Below are 21,324 nucleotides of genomic sequence, written 5' to 3' on the forward strand. Positions count from 1 at the left end.
CTCCATTTGTTTTAAATTATAAGTCGTTTTGATCACACAACTTTAAATGTGTAATTAATTTTGTGTTAAAAAAATTATGAGTAATTTATAAAATTATCCTTCATTAATAGTATGGAAAAAAAGTTAAATCATTGGGGAAAAAAATAGAGTAGTAAATAGCCAACGGTATAAGAGAAAAAATTAAATAAAATGTCTCATTGGTATTAAAATGTGACTTATAATTTTTTTTTATATATAATTTAGAACAGATGGATTATTTTACAATATTTATGTTAATTTTTCTATTATGCCCGTGACTGTTTATTCTTTTATCTTTCTTCCACTCTTATAATTTGTTCTCGGGTAATTGAGTAAATTAAGTCACATTTTCTCTTTTCCATACAAACAAAAGTAGCTATATTTTTTTCCTTGTTATATGTATTTCACCGTCATTTAGCGATGATTAATCTCTGTCGCGAAATTTATGGGACATATAATGTGGATTCTCTCGTCTCAACTAATTTTTCCCCATACGTGAGTCAGATATCCTACCCGCATAGTTAAAGGGTTCAAAATTTTTACCGCATAGTTAAAGGGCTCAAGATATAAACAAATTCTACTAGTTCAATTCCTTCATGGACCACCTATACTATAGTGCAACCACTTTTGTTGAGATCTCTTGGCCCTTTGGATCCACAATATCCTTTGCATCTTAACAACATTTCTTAGACCTTAATGTTTCACTATGTACTACTCCATCTATTCCAAATTTACCGTTGTTTAAGGTTTTTTCGCAAAAATTAACTAAGGGTAATGTTAACGGCACATGTTAAAGTATCTTAATATCAAAATTATGCATTTAATAATACAATAAATTCTTGTTGGGAACTTGCACAAGGAGATCTCTTATCTCTTTATCTTTTTGTTGTATGTTTAGAGAAGTTTGAGCATAATATTTGAGACATTGTAGCTTCCGAAAATTAGATTCTTTTAGGGGACTTGCACAATGAGATCTCTTATCTCTCTATCTTTTTGTTATATGTTTAGAGAAGTTTTGATACATAAGAAATTAAAAGAAAAACATAAAGCAAACTAGGCTCGAGGGCGAGCAACACTTGAAGCACCAGCTATCAAAACATTACTAAGTTGAGGATGACATTTATGCCAAATCTTTAGAGAGACGTCTGAGGTAGCACCCTTCTTGGCAAGCCAATATGCACACTTGTTGCCTTCTCTAATAGTATGATGGAAAGAAATAGTCCAATCCATGTTTTGGAATTGTCTAATATTTTTGATGAGAGGAGCATAAGGATGAAGATGAGAGATATCATGTTCCACCAAACCAATTGCAATTGTAGAATCTGATTCAATAATCACATTGTTGAAACCTTGGTCCATTGCTAAGCAAAGACCGTTGTAAATGGCATGAAGCTCGGCTTGTAAGCTAGTAGCAATCCCAACAAATCCAGAAAATCCGAGTAGCCAATTACCCTTACTATTGCGCATGATACCTCCAAAGTCGGCTCTACCAGGATTGTTGAGGGAGTTGCCATCCACGTTGACTTTGATAGTGTTTCCTAAAGGAGTAACCCAAGATACATGACATAAAGGCTTCTGCAAATGCGATGATTCAAAAACCTGCAAAAAAGTGTCAACAAAGTAGTGAATTTGGCAAAGGCAATGACACTTGACTTGTTCCACCTGTTATTATTAAACACAAAATCATTCCTATACTTCCAAATAAACCAACAAGTTACCATAAATAGAACCCCATTGGAAGAAGTGGCATGTATGGTAAACCAATTCGCAAATTCAATTGTTGAATAAGAAGATGGTGAAGAGAAAAGAAGAGCATCCCAAATAGAAGTAGAATCGGGACAATTCCTGAGTAAATGTAAAAGATTTTCATCAGATGAATTACACCTTTTACAGGAGGAATCTGTGGTCATGTGCCGCATAAACCTGAAGGCATTAGTGGGAAGACATTTGTGGAGAACCAACCAACAAAAGTGAAGGCATTTGTGAAGAACCAACCTGAAGGCATATCTGTTCATGTGACTTCAATTGTTTTCTATTGGAGTCTTGGTTTAGACAAATTATTATTCTCTTAATCGATTTATGTCCTTCTTCCCATCCAACATCCTAGTCCACTTGTTCAAATTGTAAACTTTGGAAAAACTTGACATTGGAATGGTCCTCATTGAATTAATGTCTTTCTTTGGAAGTTATCCCACACACTCAAAGTTACTCACTAATGTAAAAGGTTGTATGAGGTATGGCCGATGACGGCCTTTGATGTAATATTTGTCCATAATCTATTATGCATTTGCTTAGATTTTGTGATATTTGCGAGAATTTTGGACCAACATCATTTTGTCGGGAGTGTGAAGCAAAAATTTTAGCCTGAAGTTAGATAGTGGTTTGCATTTGAATCTCAACAAGATTAATATTAAAGAACACATGGACCAATGACTTATATTCTTTGAAGTAATTGCACGTGAAATATGAAATTCTATAAATTTCCAAGTGAGATTATTATTGGTAAATAACTCTTCTTCAAAACATGGAACCAAGTCATATTTAATGTCTCTCATATCAACTTGAAAAATGGTTATAATAATAATCACTTGGCTAAACTTGTTAATATTGCTCGAAGTCTTTCTCCTTACTTATGTTACAAGTTTAACGTGGATGATTGCTTAAAAACCCCGACTTAAGGACTCATGATTGACTTAAAAACTCCCAAGTGAAATTTGTTTAGGGTTTTAACAACATACCTTATGTTAATTGATTGCAATTTTGATTGGGCTTTGGATCCTTCGTACATTTATATACTATATATATAAAAAGAATACATGAGTTGTTGTGTGAACTTTTAATAATACCAACAATATCCTTGTTGTTTTAGTAGCAACAAAAAAATTTTATTAACAAACATCATAACATAAGACACATTTTTTTTTGCAGCAAAAATATTTTATTAACAAACTCACCATAACATAAGACATATTTTTTTTTTGACATAAGTTAGACACAGGCGCGCCTGCCTGACCCGCTAGTACTATATATAAAAAAAATACATAATTTTGCTATTGAATTTTCATAATAATAATAATACCATTGATTTTTTTTAATAGTAAAAATCTTTTATTAACAAACATCGTAAATTTGAAATGAATTACAAAAAGCAGCACTAATATTTAGTGTCGATATTATTTAATTCATTCACTAAAAAATATCTTTATTTATATTTACCAAAAAAATATCTCTATATTTTTTGTGAAGATATTTTATTTTTCTCCAATTAGGAAAGTAAGTATAAAATACACGTAAGCATGTTCCCTTATAGATCACACTGACCCTGTTCGTTCGTTCATTCATTCGTGTATCGATCAGGATTTGGATTCCACCCAATCCTCTCCCTCCATCACCAAACTTGGCCGCCAAACGGAGGATAACAGGTACGACTTCATCGCTATATCTTTTACTCTCAATTTCCCATTCTACCCTTCCCCCGAAAACACGTTTTCATATATAGCCTATTCCTCAACCCTTTTTCTTTCTTCAATCTTCCAAATCACATCAACACCAAACCAATTTTCTTCTCCATCAATTTCTTTTCGATTATTATTTCCCAATTTAATATTCAGATTATCAATTTATTTTTACTTTTTTTCCTAGGGTTTTTTCGCCCCTAGTTTTAGGGTTTATAGATTCAATTTCGGAATTTTTTACACCGTTGACGGAAGTTGAGTTGAATAATTATTTTGAGGATTTATTTACTTTATCGATTAGGTATTCATTGTAGATTCGTCAATTTTTGTGTTGTTGTTGAAGTTAGGGTTCATGGCTGATCGGAGTTTGGCCGTTGTGAAACCGGTATGGATGAAACAAGCGGAGGAAGCGAAGATTAAGAGCGAGGCTGAGAAAGATGCGGCAGCTAAAGCCGCTTTTGAAGCCACTTTTAAGGGTTTGGTGAAAAGTCATGAGAAGAGGGCTGCTAATTCGGATAGTGATTCGGATGAATATGAGGACTTGTCTCATAAGCCCATTGGGCCTGTTGATCCTTCGAAGTGCACTGCTGCTGGCACTGGAATTGCAGGAGGAACTGCCTGTGCGGCTTCTTCGTTCTCTGTGGTGACTAAGGATGCTGACGAGAGGAAGGTTTCGACTGGGGGTGCTCAAATTAAGGTGAAAGTGACGCCAGGTTTGGGTGTTGGAGGGTCTGATCAAGAAGGGATTGTGAAGGATATGGGTGATGGGACTTATACGGTTACTTATGTGGTGCCTAAGAGAGGGAATTATATGGTCAATGTTGAATGTAATGGCAGGCCAATCAATGGCAGTCCCTTCCCTGTGTTTTTCAGTGCAGGTACTCATCATTGTTAACACAGCAAAATCTTCTGCTTTAATGTTTATTGCATGTGAATGTGAATATGTATATAGCACAATGTGGTTCTTTTGAGTTGATATTATGTGTTGTCAATCGCGTCCAATGGTTGCTGTTTGAAGTATGCAGCGGAGCTGTTTTCTGTAGCGGCCATTATCAGGCCTCAATTGAATTGAAGCTAAATGTTTCAGAAAAGAATCTTTATTATATATATATATATATATATATATATATATATATATTATAATATATTAATATGTATAGAAAATTCTGAATAGCAGTCATCCCACTATAGCGTTTTGACTTTTGAGGGCACACTGTCTGGCATTGATAACCACCAGTTCTACTTGGTTTCTCTTTTATACTTACCATTTTTGGTTTGTTTGGTATATAATTATGAGTAGGAAGGAATAATACTAGGGTCTAAATCTAATAAATCGAGTAACAAATACCAAAGTTGAAAAGAATGCTCCCTCTATTTCGGACAACAGGATTTGTTACTAAAGTCATTGACTTTTTGTTCTTGATATTCGTTATGCTGTATCATAAAACCCTTAATTAAGAAGAAAATAAAGATGACCTTACTGCTGCAAACATATCTGTCTTTTGGCTTGTAATAACCTCTATGGTAGTGAATTTTCAACAACTTGATTTGTTTTTTTTTTCTTTTTTCGTAGGTAATAGTAATGGAGGACTGCTGGGTTTAGCTCCTGCATCTTCCTATCCAAATATGATTAATCAAACTATGCCCAACATGCCAAATTACTCTGGCTCTGTCTCAGGGGCATTCCCAGGATTGTTGGGAATGATTCCAGGAATTATTGCTGGAACTTCTGGGGGTGCTATTTTGCCAGGAATTGGAGCCACACTTGGGGAAGTTTGTCGCGATTACTTGAATGGGCGCTGTGCAAAAGTTGATTGTAATTTGAATCACCCACCTCATAATTTGCTCATGACTGCCTTAGCTGCCACAACTTCAATGGGATCACTTAGCCAGGCTCCTATGGCACCTTCTGCTGCTGCAATGGCTGCCGCTCAGGCAATAGTTGCTGCCCAAGCCCTTCAAGCTCATGCAGCTCAGGTGCAAGCTCAGTCAGCAAAAGATTCCGCTGGTATGTTTTGTGCTATCTTAATTTTTATTCTGTGTTGGCGGTGTGTTCTTCACTGCCTAACTCTTGTAGGAGTACTTACTCTCCTTGAGATTTTAATTTATTGTCTTCTTTACTGTTTCTAGTTGTTTCTTATTCCTGATTTTGCTACCACTATCATCAGGTTCACCTGACCAAGCCAATAAGGAGGATGTGTTGAAGAAAACTCTTCAAGTTAGCAATCTTAGCCCACTTCTCACTGCGGAACAGCTAAAACAACTCTTTGGTTTCTGTGGCACTGTTGTTGAATGTACAATCACCGAGTCAAAGCATTTTGCTTATATAGAATACTCAAAACCTGAAGAAGCAACTGCTGCTATGGCATTGAACAACATTGATGTTGGGGGGCGTCCTTTGAATGTTGAAATGGCTAAATCACTTCCGCCGAAACCAACCGTGAATTCTTCACATGCTTCATCCTCTCTTCCTTTGATGATGCAGCAAGCTGTTGCCATGCAACAGATGCAATTCCAGCAAGCACTGATTATGCAGCAAACAATGACTGCACAGCAGGCTGCTAACCGAGCTGCAACCATGAAATCTGCCACAGATTTAGCAGCAGCACGAGCTTTAGAAATAAGTAAGAAATTGAATCCTGATGGACTTGAAAATGAAGAAAAAGAGCTGAAACAGAAATCCAGGTGTGATATTTTGTTGGTTGTCTTTTTAAGGATAATGTATACTATTTTTGCTCATTGTATATTTTCTTTCATTTTTTTTTTAATGTTATAGCTGTTTGAAATTCTGTTAGTAGCATCATGCTAGCATGTCCTGCATATGTAATTTTAGGAATCATGAACTCAGCGCGTTGCTTGAAAAAACATAAGATGTAGCAAAGTGAGCAAAGACGCCTTAAATGTGTGTTTTTAAGTTACAAATGGGGCAAATTGAAAACCATAATTCTTTTACTTTATATCACATGACGAGGTTAAGTATATCAGTATACTAAATTTAAATATAATGATTGTCAAAGCATGAGGTATACTGCATTTCAATATCCAGATAGTAATATAGTATAGAATAATAAATTTATAGCTACATATTAATGACTTTTTTGATAAAAAAAGTGAGCTTCATATGCAACATCACCAATATACTGAGGAGAATTCCAAGTTGCTTGATATGTTTTTGTTATGTGTGAACAGAAAGGAGACTTTTCATGAGAAAAACTATGTATAATTTGGATAATAAATTCTGTTCAAAGTACATAATTTTGCTTGTCCCTTAGTGACTGACAAAATTATTATAGGTTTCACACTTTAGAGTAGTGTGGTTGAAATTTTTGAATCAAATGAAGTTCCTATTATTTTCTAGTTAGAAATGGTAGGGCTATGTATGTAGAAGTAGAAGTCAAAGGCAGCAAAGGTAAGAAGGAAGTAACATATTGTTGGTGGCCTGACAGTTGGCAATTCTATCGCTGATCATGATTATTTTAAAATAAAATATGGTGGCAACCCCCCCCCACCCCCAAAGGTGTCTCTAAATCTAAAATTCAATTCCCTTTTGTAGATCACCTTCTCCCGCTCCTGAAAGAGCACGATCAAAGTCAAGATCTCCTATCAATTACAGGAGAAGGAGGAAGTCTCGTTCATACTCACCTGCCCGCCATTCTAAGGTTCATCGGTCCAGGTCACCATTGAGGTTCCATCATCATCCAAGGTATGAAAGGGACTGGAGGTCGTATAGAGACAACAGGGAACATAGTGATAGGTTCAGACGACGGGATTCAGATAGATTTCTTGATAATCATTCATCTGGTTCGAGAAGAAACAGAAGTAGGAGTGTGAGCCCTCATTCAAGGAGATCTCCTGTTTCTCCAAAACGTCACGGAGGAAGTTCATCTCATAGAGGAAGGAAACAGTCTCGTGCTGATTCTGGTTCTCCAAGTAATCGCAGAGGAAGTAGGTCTTCTCCAAAGATTGATGAGAAAAAATTAAGAAACAGAAGGCGCTCGAGGTCAAGATCTTCAGATGATAAGCTTAACTTCTCAGACAAAAATGAAGAAGTCATACCTGAAAAATCCAAGCATAGAGAGCGAAGGCGGTCCAGGTCAGTATCTGTGGATGAGAAACCTCACAGGAGCCGATCTTCCCCAAGAAAGGTGGCTGAAAGCAGACCCATGCACAAGAATCGGTCCAGGTCAAAATCTGTGGACGATGATAAGCATCACTTGTCTGACAAACTGGATGAAAACAAAAATAGGAGGTCCGTATCTTCAGATGATAAGCTTAACTCCTTTGACAAAAACGAAGAAGTCATACCTGAAAAATCCAAACATCGAGAGCGAAGGCGGTCCAGGTCCATATCTGTGGGCGAGAAGCCTCAGAGGAGGCGATCATCCCCTAGAAAAGTGGATGAAAGCAGATCCAGGCACAGGAAGCGGTCTAGGTCAAAATCTGTGGATGATAAGCGTCGCTTGTCTGGGAAATTGGATGAGAACAGAAGTAGAAGATCAAGGCATAGTGATAAAAGACGCTCCAGATCAAGATCTTTGGAAAATAGGGATCGGACTGATGTCAGAGAGGATGGAAGCAAACATGAAAAGTCAAAACATCATGATAAAAAAGGTAACAGGTCAGAGTCTGATGAAGGGAAGCATCATTCTAAAGGTAAATCTGGTGAAAATAGAGATAAGAAGTCAAAGCATCGTGATAGAAGGCGTTCCAGGTCAATATCATCAGAAGGTAAGCATGACAAAGGAGGCACTTCGTCACATAGAGATGAGAATGATTTTGAACACAAAAGATTCAGGTCAAAGTCTCCTAATGCCAAACATCACTGCGGTGATGATTATGAAAATAAAGATGAAAGATCAGAGCACCAAGAGAAAACCTTGTCTAAATCAAAATCAGAAAATCGTCAGCAATATGATGGGAGTGGTTCTTCCCCTAAAAATTTCAAGCAGTACGAATCAAAAGGGAAAACAAAATTTGATTCTGGATCTGCAGACGTTAAGCACCATTTGAATGATGTAGAAAATGGTACCGGTGATGAAAATTCAAAACATCTTGACAAGGCCACACATGAACCAATTTTGCATGTGAAGGACTTAACAAGCCTGAATGGTAATGGAATGTTGATTTCTGAGAATGAGAACACAAAGTTAGATGGGTGGACTGAAAATGCTGGAGCTGATGATAACCCAGGTATGGCAAGTCCTATCCTACTGTTGAACATTTACATTAATCATGTAAGGTTAGATGTTGCAAAATCTCATCTTATTCTTTGATACAGGGTGGAAATGTGTAGAAGAAGCGGGAAGTGGGAAATGCTAAGCAAGCTCGCCTAGGTAATAGCCAATGATCTTGATTATTGAACAAATTTGATTACTTGTGTGTTATTATTAAAGCTAAGTTGCTTTCTGTGCTTAATAGGAGTGGTGGATCTCAATGATTTCAAACTTTCTACCTGGCTTTAGACAATGCTAACAATATAGCTATAAGTATAGATTTCTGTTATTTCATCTCAAATGTGGAGTACTTGAAACAAGAGGATAATCCACGTTCTTTGCTTTTAAATGCTGATCAGGGAAGCTGTGTTACCGGAAGCTGATATGATTTATCTTCACCAGAGCATAATCTTATGAGAAAAAGCACTGCACTCGTCATGGTTTTGTCTATGGTTGAAGATTTATGCACATGTTTATGATTATCGGATAATAGCATATTCTTATTAAGGATGCAACAGATAGACTATACCTCTTAGGAGAACTTCTATTCTCAGATGATGCTTCCAGTATTTGATTGGGTCCCAAGAATATTCTCTGTTGGCTTATGAACTTCTTCGATTGTTTACTTCTTTTTGCAGGTTGGGTTGGAAAAGATCAGATGTAGAATCCCACAGCTGTTGGTGTGATTTAAGGTTTCAAGAAATGACCTACTTTTGTCATGATCAACCATGCAGCACTATATCATGCTTCTTTTACTGGTTGATTAAATGTATGTTGGAATGTTATTTTAACTATACTGTTGTTTAATTAAAGGTGTCACAGTTTACTATGTTGGTTCTTGATATTTAATTTTAAAATCTGGTGGAATCTGAAATTAACCAGTCTCCTGATTATATACATCTAAAACTTTTTGGGCCAAGGGTAGAAATGTGTAAACTGAATCTTCTAGTGATATTTTAGTTCATGTTGCCTTGTTAGTCTCTGTTGTATCTAGATTATATACTCTTCAGGGGTTTTCGTGGTATGATCATGTTTAGTTGCGAGCGACATTCTTTTATGTCGCCCACCAATAGGTTCCATTTCATTTACTCATGTTTTGTGGCACGGTGGGCATGTTATACCCAAAACAAATGCAGGTTATATTCACATTGAAATCCATTGGAGCTTTGAGATACAGTTTTGCCGGGTTGATTTTCTCTTTATAAATTAAGGTATGCAGTCAGATTCCGATGCTCTATGCTTCAGAGCATGTCTCATTTTTTTCCCCAATAAGTGCTGAGAGCAATGAGAGCTGTTTAACTTTGTATTATATGTTTCAGTGTTTGCATTAAGTACTGTTTGCCAATATTTTTACAATCATCACCTGGTGTCTTATATTGTCCTGCATTTTTTTTTTCCATTTTTTCTTTTTTCCCCCCTTTTTTTTTTTTCTTTTTCTTTTCTCCCATTTTTCCCCCAAAGCCATTATCATGGTTAGGTAAAGCTTCTATATGTCAACTGAACCTGGATGTTGCTGCAATGAGTTACATCATGTAGCATTTGAGCACTTGGCTGACTTACAGCATATTCTTTAAGTAAATGCTGAAATGCAATTGATTTCAACAGGTAATTCTCCGTGAAACTATTGGGTTGTTCCGCTATATGTGTAGGATCTTCAGTAACATTTGCATGTATAGTTGCCACCTTTAAAATGAACATAATCTCTTTAGTCTTGTAGTGCTTCATTTAGTTTTTTTGTTTTCATATTTCATAGTGATGTTTCCATATTTCACTCTGCAATTGCAATTCTATGCACTCTGACTGATTTTCTCTGTCTTATGTGTTGTGAGTTTTTCTTGTGTTAATGATATGATTGTGGTTTGAAGTATAAAGTTGTTAACAATAATTTTAGCTCTTCTAACGTGAGCAATTTGCTTTAGAGGATAAAGTAAGGGATCTCATTTTCAACCATAAATTAATAAATCAACTGTTGATATTTTGTATATGCACAGCAAATCATGATTGTGTTAAAATATCAATGGTTGATATTTTCCTCATTAATGGTCGACCTGTATTACTTTATCCTCTAAATCCAAAACTCACTTTAGAGGAGCCTGGCAAAGTTCGATGATGAGAGAGATACTTGATAGCTCTAGAATTTTTCCTAACTCGAGGACACAAGACATTATGTTAGTGACTGTGAATCACATATGAAGGCTTACCCATTTTCTTTTTCTTTCTCATTCTCTTCCCACCCTCTTCTTTCCCCGATTTATCTTTTTTCTGGTTAGGTTATGCATTGGATATGATGATCTTATTAGCAGCTGCGGAATCTCTTTCACCAGATGATTCTGTGAAGTTTGTTCTCAAGTTTTTTTGTGTTATGTTTTTCCTTATTTTTTTAGGGTCACTTGTCCTTGTATAATCAATTTTTTCTCCACCAACTGGTCTGGTCACTGACCGCAGCCTTATAAGTTGGAGTTTATATTAGGGAATTAGGTCTTGCCGAAATGTGTTTGTTCTGCATAGTTATAAGTAAAGAAAAGGTATTACCACGAGGTTAATTTGTTCTTAGTTCTGCATAGTAGTATAATAAAAGAAAAGTGAACTACTAATATGAGGTTAAGGGCTCAGGAATGGGCAGTACTTTTCTGGTATATATGAAGCTCTGTACCCTCAAGCAATAGTAAAGTAATCAGTGGCTTAGGTGTGATTTATGTTTATAAATGGAGTGAAATTTTAGTAGAAGGGTTAAATAGCGCGGGTTAAGAGAATGGATGCTGTCATGTCATGTTTAGAATCAAATGTAATTTTCAAGAATGTTGATAATTTGAATAAATTTAGGTATATGCGTTAAAAAAATTAAGATTGTATGTTATTATGACTCTTGGATTCTTTTCTACCAAGTGATTTTAACAGTAATCACAAAATCTATCTATTAAAATCAAGAAAGCGTCATTGGTCGGGGCATCTGAATTTAGAACTCGATGTTAATTCTATATTTTAGATTGTAATGAGTAATGACAAATGTAGAACACTAATATAATAGATCTTTTTTTTTTTTTTTTTTGACAACCAATAAAATAGATCTATTAAATCATGTTAGTACTGTATTTTGGGGGAAGAATCCTTCAGCTTCTTTAATTCGTCAATCTCATGATGGAGGGTATAAATAGTCTTCTTTAAGATCTTAATCCATTTTCTCAACAATTCAAATCAACTTTTGCTAACTTTATTTTTTTTCCTTACGTTTTTTTAATATATTCTCAAGGAAAACAAATAACTGTATATACGATACGGAAAGTGGATCCTTAACTATAGATTCTCTCCATTTTAAATAACATTTTTCTATTTTATCCAATTTTTGCTTAAAACCACCTAACATTTTCCGCCTTAAAGATAGGGGATTCAAATCCTTTGCTTTGGGGGTAAAATAATCAAAGTATAAAATTTATGCGATCTTACAAGAGTAAAATAAAATGGTGGAGTCATTGATGTACGGTCACATGATAAAATCCAATTTAAAATATGATTTTGGTATAGAAATATAAGAAGGTTAATTGCTATTTTGATTACTTCAAATATCTCTATCTAGTAATAACCAAAGCTTGCCTCTTCTGGTTCCATCAGGGAGTTTGTTATCCTCGAAACCTTTGAGGTAAGGTGGCATTTAGCATGGGGAAGTGATAAATTTTCCCACCATGGTCAAGTTAGTTTTTTACCGTTAGATTAGATAAGGAACATATCTTTATTATAGTCTCTCAACATTGAAAAATAAGAGAATTATCACTTCCAAGTACTCTACCTAAGACTGATCTTGAAAAATAAGAGAATTATCAATAGGTATTTTTGAAATAATAAGATTGAATAAAGTTTAATTTGATGACTTTTCACTTATATATGTGAACACCAAATTAAAATTCTTTTTTATTTATAAATAAGGTCGATGTATGTAACAAGAACAAGAAGACAAATATCACTTCCAAGTTCCAACCTCATCCACAATCTTATTTTCCTCGTCATTCTAGCAATTAAATCACTTATTCTTATCATACTGTTTTTGATTTATATGACACCAATTTGGCTGTTACATATGGGATTTTACTTGTCTAGGACAAGTAAAGATATTTATTTTTATTTTTGGTCAAATATATAAATTTCACCTTTTAGGGGATTAAGTGGAGTATTTTGGGTTTGAATTTTGACTTTTATATATATATAAAGTGATGTTTTTATCGATTGAATTAAACTCATATGAACTTTATTCTCTTTATTTTATTATTTATAAGTTTCATAAATCACACTTCAATATTCGTCTTTTTTGTTAATTTATATTTTTTTTTTGGTACAGGATGAAGAAAAAAGGAAAAGACAAAAAATATGACACCAACTTGACTAATATATTGTACTTTGTCTATAATTAATAGAGATATTTATTCTCTCTGTTTTATTTTAATTTACATACTTCAATATTTGTATAATTGTATGTCCCAAGTTATTTGTCAAATTGAAATATTAACACAATATTTATTAACTTTTTTTTGACAGAAATTTATTAACTTTTTTTAACAACACTTTAATACCCTTATTTAATTAAATACTAATCTATCAATTTTTCGAAAAGAAATTACTTAATAAGTCCACATAACTATTTGACCTCTCACTCCCTATTCATTAATTATGTGTTATAATGCGCTGGAATATTAGAAAAGAAGATGAAGATAAAGTCATTCACGATGTTATTAACCCTATGCAACGATAATGACTTGCGTTTTTATTGAATGACAAAGGTATGATGTTTTTGTTGGATTGTAGACTGATATATCTTGATCTGATGAAGAACAAATGTTTATGTCCTAACAAATTTGAGTTTAGTGGACTGTGGACCGGTATGGAGGATCACCCTATATGTACTTTATTACACTTTTATCATTCAAGTTACCATGAACTCCATTTCAGCATACATGAACTCTGTCTTCAGTATGCCTAGTTCAATTAAACCATAAACTCCCCTTCAGCATGTCTAGCTCAACTCAACCATGAACTTTACCTTCGTTATGTGTAGCTCGGCTCGGCCATGAGCTCCACCTTCAGCACGCCTAGCTCAATTTTGTGAGCTTCATCTTCAGCATGCCCAGCTCAACTCGACCATGAGATCCATCTTTAACATGTCTAGCTCAACTCAACCATAAGTTCTACCTTTAACGTGTATATAGCTTAGTTTGACCATTCAGGTCATGTTGAGCTCAACCTTCATCACGGCAAGCTCAATGTGGTCATTCAGGCCATGGTGAGCTCCACCCTTACTTTAATTATGCAAGTCATTTGGACCTCGACTTGGCCTGCTACGTGTTATGTACGAAGATATGTTAGCTACGCGTGCACCAGCTCCACATGATCTACACGCACGAGGGACATGAGCTACATGTGCTTCAGCTATACGTAATTTGCACGGATAAGTGACGAGAGCTACGCGTGTTTCAGCTCTACGTTTCATGTACGAGTGAGTTGCATATATGGATATTAGAGTTATATAGTTTATTGGGTCTAGACACCAAATCTTTGGAAAGGTCCATTAAGTTAGTGAATGATGGACTATAAACTAAGACACTTGGGAGGAAAAAATGAAATTCATTATAAGGCAAACGGTGTATTTTACATCTCACAACAATTATACTATTTGTCACACTTTTAGATAGGGAAAACAAATGCGCATATTTTCTAGCTAAATTTGGTGCTTTTTCAGTTGTCAGCCTCTCGATTCACGCTTCTCCTTTGAATGGCATGCTAGAGTTTTTCAGAAACGACGCGGCTGAAACTTTTTCCCTTTGCGAATACTTCATTTGGTCGTGTTTTTCCTTTCTTTATTTAGCATGTAACAAAAAAAAAAAAGAAAGATAAAAATTACACAACCACAACCACAACCATATTTTCTTTACTTTCTACTTCTAGTTCTTAACCTCTTTGTTCGTTTGTTGCCGAAAAGATATTAATGACAACCACAAACCAATTACACAAAAGAACAAATTGAATAAAAATAAAAAAAGCAGAACTATATAAAACGTTAAGGATAACAATTTTTTTTGAGACCATAAAAACAAATATTTTCGAGACCATAAAGAGTTTTTCCATTTTATAAAACTGATCACATCATATGATCAAAACAAAACAAAAAACTCCAATAGAAGGATTTATTCTAATCCGCCAATGTCTTAAATATTTTTCGATCGCTAAAATCTTTTCCAAAATATTATTATTCTCTGTTCTAAAATTATTGTAAAAAATAATAATAATTAACACTAGAGTTAACATAAAAAGCGTTGAAAAGTCTTCTACAATGTGAGATAATTTCTCCAAACTCGGTAACATCATGATTATTTGAATGGAAACTATCTATTACCAACTTCGAGTCAAGTTCAAAATCCACCAGTCCTAAATTTAATTCATGAACCCAAGATAACGCTAACAAGAAGCCAGAAGCTTTGCCGACACGAACATCACAAATTGGTGAGAATTAATCAAACTTCGCTAATACATAAGTGTCTTTCTCATCTCGAATACAAACACCTATCCCAACTCTATTATTATGCAATGAAAAAGAGACATCAATATTACATTTCACTCGCCCATTGGCCGGCTTGGTCCATTTAATCTCAGTAGTTGTATGCTGCCCCATCACATCAGGTCTAGCCTGCTGCACAGCGCACCAGTCATTAATCAAGGCATCAACTCGTGAAAAGACAAAATTTTGTGTGTCAATCACGTTATTTGGAGTATTTCGAAGCAAAGGAACAACCGTATTTGGAACAACGTAATATCAGTTATTTGTATCACATATTATTGGTATAATATCTTAATTTACTGATTTAATTTCAAACACTTTGCTATTGTTATTTTTTAACTTTGAAGTAAAAAATGATTAGATGACAAACAAATATCGTTGCCCATACTTTAATTAAGATGGTCTATTCTTAACAAAGTTGTTCTTTTTCTTTTTATAATTAGTTGTTGTCTTTTCTATTCGGTTCTATAATATTTTGATTAATGAAATAATTTGAGTTTGTTTTTGTAAGAAAAAAAAAGGAAAAAAGTTAATATGGTTAAAAAAAAAAATTTATGGACACACTCTATTCTATTGGTCGATATTCATACGAGTTCCATGAAATAATGTGGATCAACAAATAATTTTTATAGGACCCATGAATTTTAATCAATAAAATAGTGCGTTAACTATTGAGATGTACTATGTGTTAGAGAGAAAATATCTGCAGAGATTTATATTGAAATCCTCCGTCCCACTACTGACACTTGAACAATTTTCAAGTTCTTGTCGCTTCGATGAATCACTTGAGCTCCGATACATTTTCAGTGCCATCGAGCCAGAGTTCATTTTTGGCGCCAAAAACAGAGGTAGAGCGATACATCTCTCATTAGGTCTTGGTATGGTTGCTGCGGGTTATCGTCCCCCGGACTTTGGTGTGTTGCTTGTACTAAAGGAAAAAAAGTTCAATTAAACACATGAATTATCATTCGATTATTATTTCCATTAAAGCAATAAAATACAGATAAAAAAAATATAAAATAGAAAATAAGTCACTAAAAAAATATAGCAAAAAACAAATAAAACCATAAAATAATAAAAACAGATACTACCTCAACTACAAATAAGAGAGAGAGAGAGAGAGAGAGAGAGAGAGAGAGAGAGAGAGAGAGAGAGGGAGTGAAGACTGAAGAGAGACACAACAGAGAGAAAGAAGAGAGAGATGCGTTGTTACGGCTTAACAATCCCCGGAAGCGATAATCGCTTCTTCATTCCAACACTAACTCCACCATCACTATCCTTCAAACCCAAACCCATAACCCGAATTTCATTCGGGTCAAAACTCAAAGCCACTTTCAACGACGGCGTTGTCGCCGACCAACTCAGTTTCTATGATCTTCTCGGTATATCCGAATCCGGTTCATTGATGGATATCAAAAGCGCTTATAAACAACTAGCAAGAAAATATCACCCTGATGTTTCTCCACCGGGTCGGGTCGAAGAGTATACCAAGAGGTTTATTCAGGTACAGGAGGCGTATGAAACGTTATCTGATCCTTCAAGGAGAATTATGTATGATAGAGATATGGCTAGAGGGATTCATCTTGCTTTCAATGCTCGTAAAAGATATAATCATTCTGATAATCAGGTTTCTACTTCTTTTTTTTTTTTTCTTTTTTTTTTTTATAAAAATTTGATTTTTTTTTACTTGGGTGTGTTTTTTTGTTTAATTTGTTTATGATTTTTGTGTTTTATTGTTTATTTATTGTTTTGGAATTTATGGGTTGTTTTAGTTTGAGTTTGTTATTGTTCTGCATAATTGTTAAGGAGTTTAATTGATTGATATGCAATTTAGGAACTAATATATGATTCATTATGATTAGATTTTGGATGTATGTTTAAAACATTTTTACACTAATTGTTTATATAAATTAAATCTATTGTTAAACGACTTAGGGCCCGTTTGGATTAGCTTAGTTTTGAGTTTATGCGAAATAGCTTATGCAAATGAATAAGTTTTAATGTATTATTATAAGCTTGTGAAGGTAGTTTATGAAAAAACAACTTATGAAGATATAATTTTTGTTAATTAAGTGCTTATAGCATAAGTGCTTATGTATTGGTTATTTTTATTAGAAATGATAAAATAAAGTTGAACTGTTTTCATAAGCTATATTGTAGAGCTTTATGGAATTAGGGCCTGTTTGGATTGACTTATTTTTGAGCTTATGCGAAACAGCTTATGCAAATAAATAAGCTTTTATGTATTATTATAACTTTTTCAATGTAATTTATGAGAAAACAACTTATAAAGATACAATTTTTGTTAGTGAAAACTTATAAATTAACATAAAAGTTTATTTATTTGTATAAGCTATTTTCATAAGCTCAAAAATAAGCCAAATCCAAATGGGCCCTTGAGCTGAAATAGTTTATAGATATGTCATAAGTTGTTTGTTTCCATAAGCTCTTCCAAACATTTTCACAAAGTGTTTATGTCAATAGATAAGTTCAATGTTCAAATAAGTCAATCCAAACAAACCCTTAATTGTTTTGATTATGAAAGGTTGCTGTGTGAAGGTTCTGATCTATTCTTTGTTAGGATATTTTTCTTCCCTTTTTTGAGGTTGGAATTTGTTCTCAAGTTTTGTCAGTGTATGACGGTTGTTATCATAACTTCTGTGATGGATTTCTCTTTATTGGTTTGTTTGTTTGTTTCTTTTTTGTTTGAGAAGCTTTTGGTCTCCGAAGCAAGTTTAGGTCATGCTCCTTTTTACTTCAATAGTAGATGATTCTTGTGTTCATATCCCTTAAATTGATTTCACATGGGAAGAATGTGATTTTGCTAAAAATTATCTTGTTTGGTTATGATATGTTAAAATTAGTTTTGCTCTCAAACCTCAGTTTGATAAGAGTTGAGCAAAAAGTTAGTTTTGGTTATGATATGTTAAAATTTACACAAGTTTAACATCAAATTAACTTTTGAGCCTGAAACTTAATAAAATCTCAGTGAAGTGAGACTATTTTGTATGAGTCTCAAAATTATTTTCCAACTGATTTGGTTACCTTAGGAAAAAACCTCAAAATTGGATTGTAAGGAGTATCATAAAATTTTGAGGCGGAATGAAAATTGCTTCATCCTGCACTTGTGATTTCTGATACTTCTGGTGCTTAATGACTCCTTTTCTTTGTGCCATCCCCCTCTTTCTTTATGTTTAAATTTTTTTAGGATTTTAAGAAACTCTTCAGGGTCTGTATAGTTTCAGAATACATTTTGCTTCCATTTTTAATTACAAAAAATATCATTTTGTTTTCACTTTTTTTTTTTTGCTTACCGTAAATTGTTCTCATTGTTTCATGTACAAATCCTTTTAAAATAGGAACCAAAGTAAATATATAGTGATAGCTTTAAAAAAATATTTTCTCAAACTAATCATACTCTTGTTAAAAGTGAAAATAGAAGTCTCCTGAGTTTGAACATGGGATTCCCCATTTGTCCACATTTAAGGTGTGAGAGTCTAGCCACTGCCACTAGGCGGCTACTTGACCCAAAAAGAGCGCAAATAGAAGTTTAAAACCATTGAAGCATGAAACAAGCATACTTGTTAGGTGTGCTTTGGTATGCAGTCAAACAATTTATAATTTTATAATTTATACTATAAAATAAAAAACTGGGAACCTGGTTAGGTGTATCTGACTGACGTTTTCGGTATGGTGTAGGCACTAATTAAGTAATTTTTTTCTAAAACTTAGCATTTTCTCATTTTTCTTATTTTTCATTATGGTATATAACAGCTTTCTCCTGATGTGAGCTTATATTATTATTTACTTAGTCTATAAAATTGCAAATTGACTCCTTATCTATGTCCATAATCAATTATATAGATATATATTTTATGAATTGAGAGAGATGGAAAACCAGTCTTCAAGACTTTTTGCTTGTATGAATAATAGAATAAATAATGTTGTGGCTTCTATTCTAGTTTTTTTTTTGGTTCTCACTCCATATTTATTTCATTATGGACATGTCTTTTTCAATCCCAGCTTACACCACCACAAAATCTGAACAAGTGTTAATATTAATATAGTAGTATTAAATATTAAATTAAATGTAAAGTTGGCTTTTCAGCTCATCAGCAGTCTATATTTTAAACTAATCACAGAATTCCAGAGGTTGTTTTCTGATTGTTTTAATCGTTTATAGAATGAGTCGCAGACAATAGGTTTATATAAATATAACAAAAATAATCAATGATGACAATATTTACCTTCTGAGTCTATCTAATGTGATCTGCTTAATCATTTTTTATTCATACCATGTTTTTTATAATCATGTTAATGAATCATGCCTTCAAACTAGATGGCGACGTTTTAATCTTTTGTATCTACTTGTTCAGCTGACTAAACTGCAGTGTTTTATGCTCATAGGACTCTTCTAATTATTTTTTCACTGAATAGGACTTGAATGTTGTTGGTTTTCAATTTACATACTGATCTAAGTTGTTGCTTTCTTATCAGGTGAGTGAACAAAGAGGCGAATGGAAATCTCGTTGGCAATCTCAACTCTCTGGTCTGAAGAGAAGAAGTGAGAGCAAGGATGCTGCTGAGAACATGTCATGGGCTGCTCGAATGCGCCAGCAGAGGGAAGAATTGTGACTACAATTTTCCTTTGTTCCCTATGTGTATAAATGTATATGTAAATATGTATCTTTTCATACTCTACATCAAATTATATATAATAACATTAATGTTTAGAAAATATGCACTTTTTAGTATGCTAACCATATAGTTTACTTTTTTTTTTAAAAAAAACATATAGTTTCTTTTATGCTCCATTGTAATTTTTGTTTACATTTATAAACCAAGTAAGCAAGCAAGGTCATATACAATAGAGGTGTGTTATTCAAACACAAATTTTGAGACACAAAATTAACACAACTCTCTTTCCACTCACAAGCACGCAAAATGAGGTATGCAAAAAATATTAAAAAAATCAAAAAAATATATTTGTTGTATTTTTGTCGAATAAATGTGTTTACATAACATTTTCCTATACAATATCAGGCCTTTCCATGACCATGCACTTAAATTAGGGTTTAGTGTAACAAAAGGATATAGACAAAAGGATATAGTTTCTTCCGGGAGGAGATCCTCTGCAGTGAAAGTTTGTCCGGTTAAATTCTAACGATGCACTTTTTTTTTTTGCAGGAGATAATTACTATATTATTAAAAAAAGTATTCAATGGTCAAGATTGTCACTAGATTTTCTCCGGTAGAAATCTCACGGGAGAGGATCCCGTCCCTTTTCTTACATATTAGGTTATCTCTCAATTAGAGAAAAAAACTTACCTTTGATGGCGACAACATCCTAGATTTGCAATGTTCGATGGCGACAACAAATGAGTGACATAATTTACGCATTTAAACCGTACATTTTATAATAATTCATATACGGTACACATTGTTGTCTCTGTCTAACTAATAAAAAAGTCACGAATGTCGTTATTAATAAAAGTGGCGAAATCAATTATTTGATTATATATGAGAAATGTTTTTCAAAAATACTAAATAGACTTGTATTTTAGACCGTGTTGGCTATAGACAGTGTTGCATGCAAATACTATGGGAATATGTATTTCTCGTGTTATTCCGTTGTAGTTTTTTTTTTCTTTGGGCTTTTGCCCTCTATGTAATAAAAAAATAAATACATACTTTGACTATTATTAGTATTACTCGTCATTTATTTATTTAGTTTAAAACTATCAAACTCCTAAAGTAGTTCATCTTCACCTCCAAAATTATAACTCTTAACTTCTTTTGTAAAAGAAAAGAAAACCATAAAGTGCCAAAATTAGTTATTGGGTTACGACTTTCATCAGCTATACGTAAAGTGCAATTTATGTATGAATGCATAATCTTGCTTTTTGATTGAGTGCACTCAATGACTTCAATGTCGTCACTGCAGTCACCCATTTCATCATCATCATCATTATTCAATAAATTTCATTATTCAATAAATTTCTTTCTCTTGTATATTCTCGTATAATTTACGATACTTTTTTTTTGGAGAATGTTAACATGTCCTAATTCATGCAATAGTCAAGGATTTAAAATTGAG

The 21,324-nt window shown here is 33.7% G+C and overlaps 2 protein-coding genes across 26 annotated transcripts; both read left to right on the plus strand.

Annotated features, from left to right (window-relative positions):
- The first annotated feature begins 3,281 nt into the window (after positions 1 to 3,281).
- LOC123914208 (uncharacterized protein DDB_G0287625) lies at positions 3,282 to 13,239 on the plus strand. Of its 25 annotated transcripts, XM_045965262.1 has the most exons (11): positions 3,301 to 3,440; positions 3,821 to 4,351; positions 5,047 to 5,481; positions 5,642 to 6,158; positions 7,027 to 8,663; positions 8,752 to 8,806; positions 8,892 to 8,959; positions 9,046 to 9,455; positions 9,823 to 9,897; positions 10,148 to 10,291; positions 10,957 to 11,212. In XM_045965262.1, the coding sequence occupies exons 2-6, from the start codon at positions 3,826 to 3,828 to the stop codon at positions 8,790 to 8,792; spliced, it is 3,156 nt and encodes a 1,051-aa protein (XP_045821218.1). In that variant the 5' UTR covers positions 3,301 to 3,440; positions 3,821 to 3,825; the 3' UTR covers positions 8,793 to 8,806; positions 8,892 to 8,959; positions 9,046 to 9,455; positions 9,823 to 9,897; positions 10,148 to 10,291; positions 10,957 to 11,212. The 25 variants fall into 25 exon arrangements, with proteins under 25 accessions (XP_045821229.1, XP_045821231.1, XP_045821218.1 ...); XM_045965256.1 differs by having other exon boundaries at positions 8,892 to 9,455; XM_045965258.1 differs by having other exon boundaries at positions 10,148 to 11,212.
- A 3,077-nt stretch (positions 13,240 to 16,316) lies between these two features.
- Positions 16,317 to 19,965, plus strand: LOC123914212 (chaperone protein dnaJ 20, chloroplastic-like). The gene is made up of 2 exons (XM_045965280.1): positions 16,317 to 16,854; positions 19,725 to 19,965. Exons 1-2 carry the CDS (start codon positions 16,429 to 16,431, stop codon positions 19,860 to 19,862), a joined length of 564 nt encoding a protein of 187 aa, XP_045821236.1. The 5' UTR covers positions 16,317 to 16,428; the 3' UTR covers positions 19,863 to 19,965.
- Positions 19,966 to 21,324: the final 1,359 nt, after the last annotated feature.

This window comes from Trifolium pratense, linkage group LG3, assembly GCF_020283565.1.
Source record: "Trifolium pratense cultivar HEN17-A07 linkage group LG3, ARS_RC_1.1, whole genome shotgun sequence".
Lineage (NCBI taxonomy): Eukaryota > Viridiplantae > Streptophyta > Magnoliopsida > Fabales > Fabaceae > Trifolium > Trifolium pratense.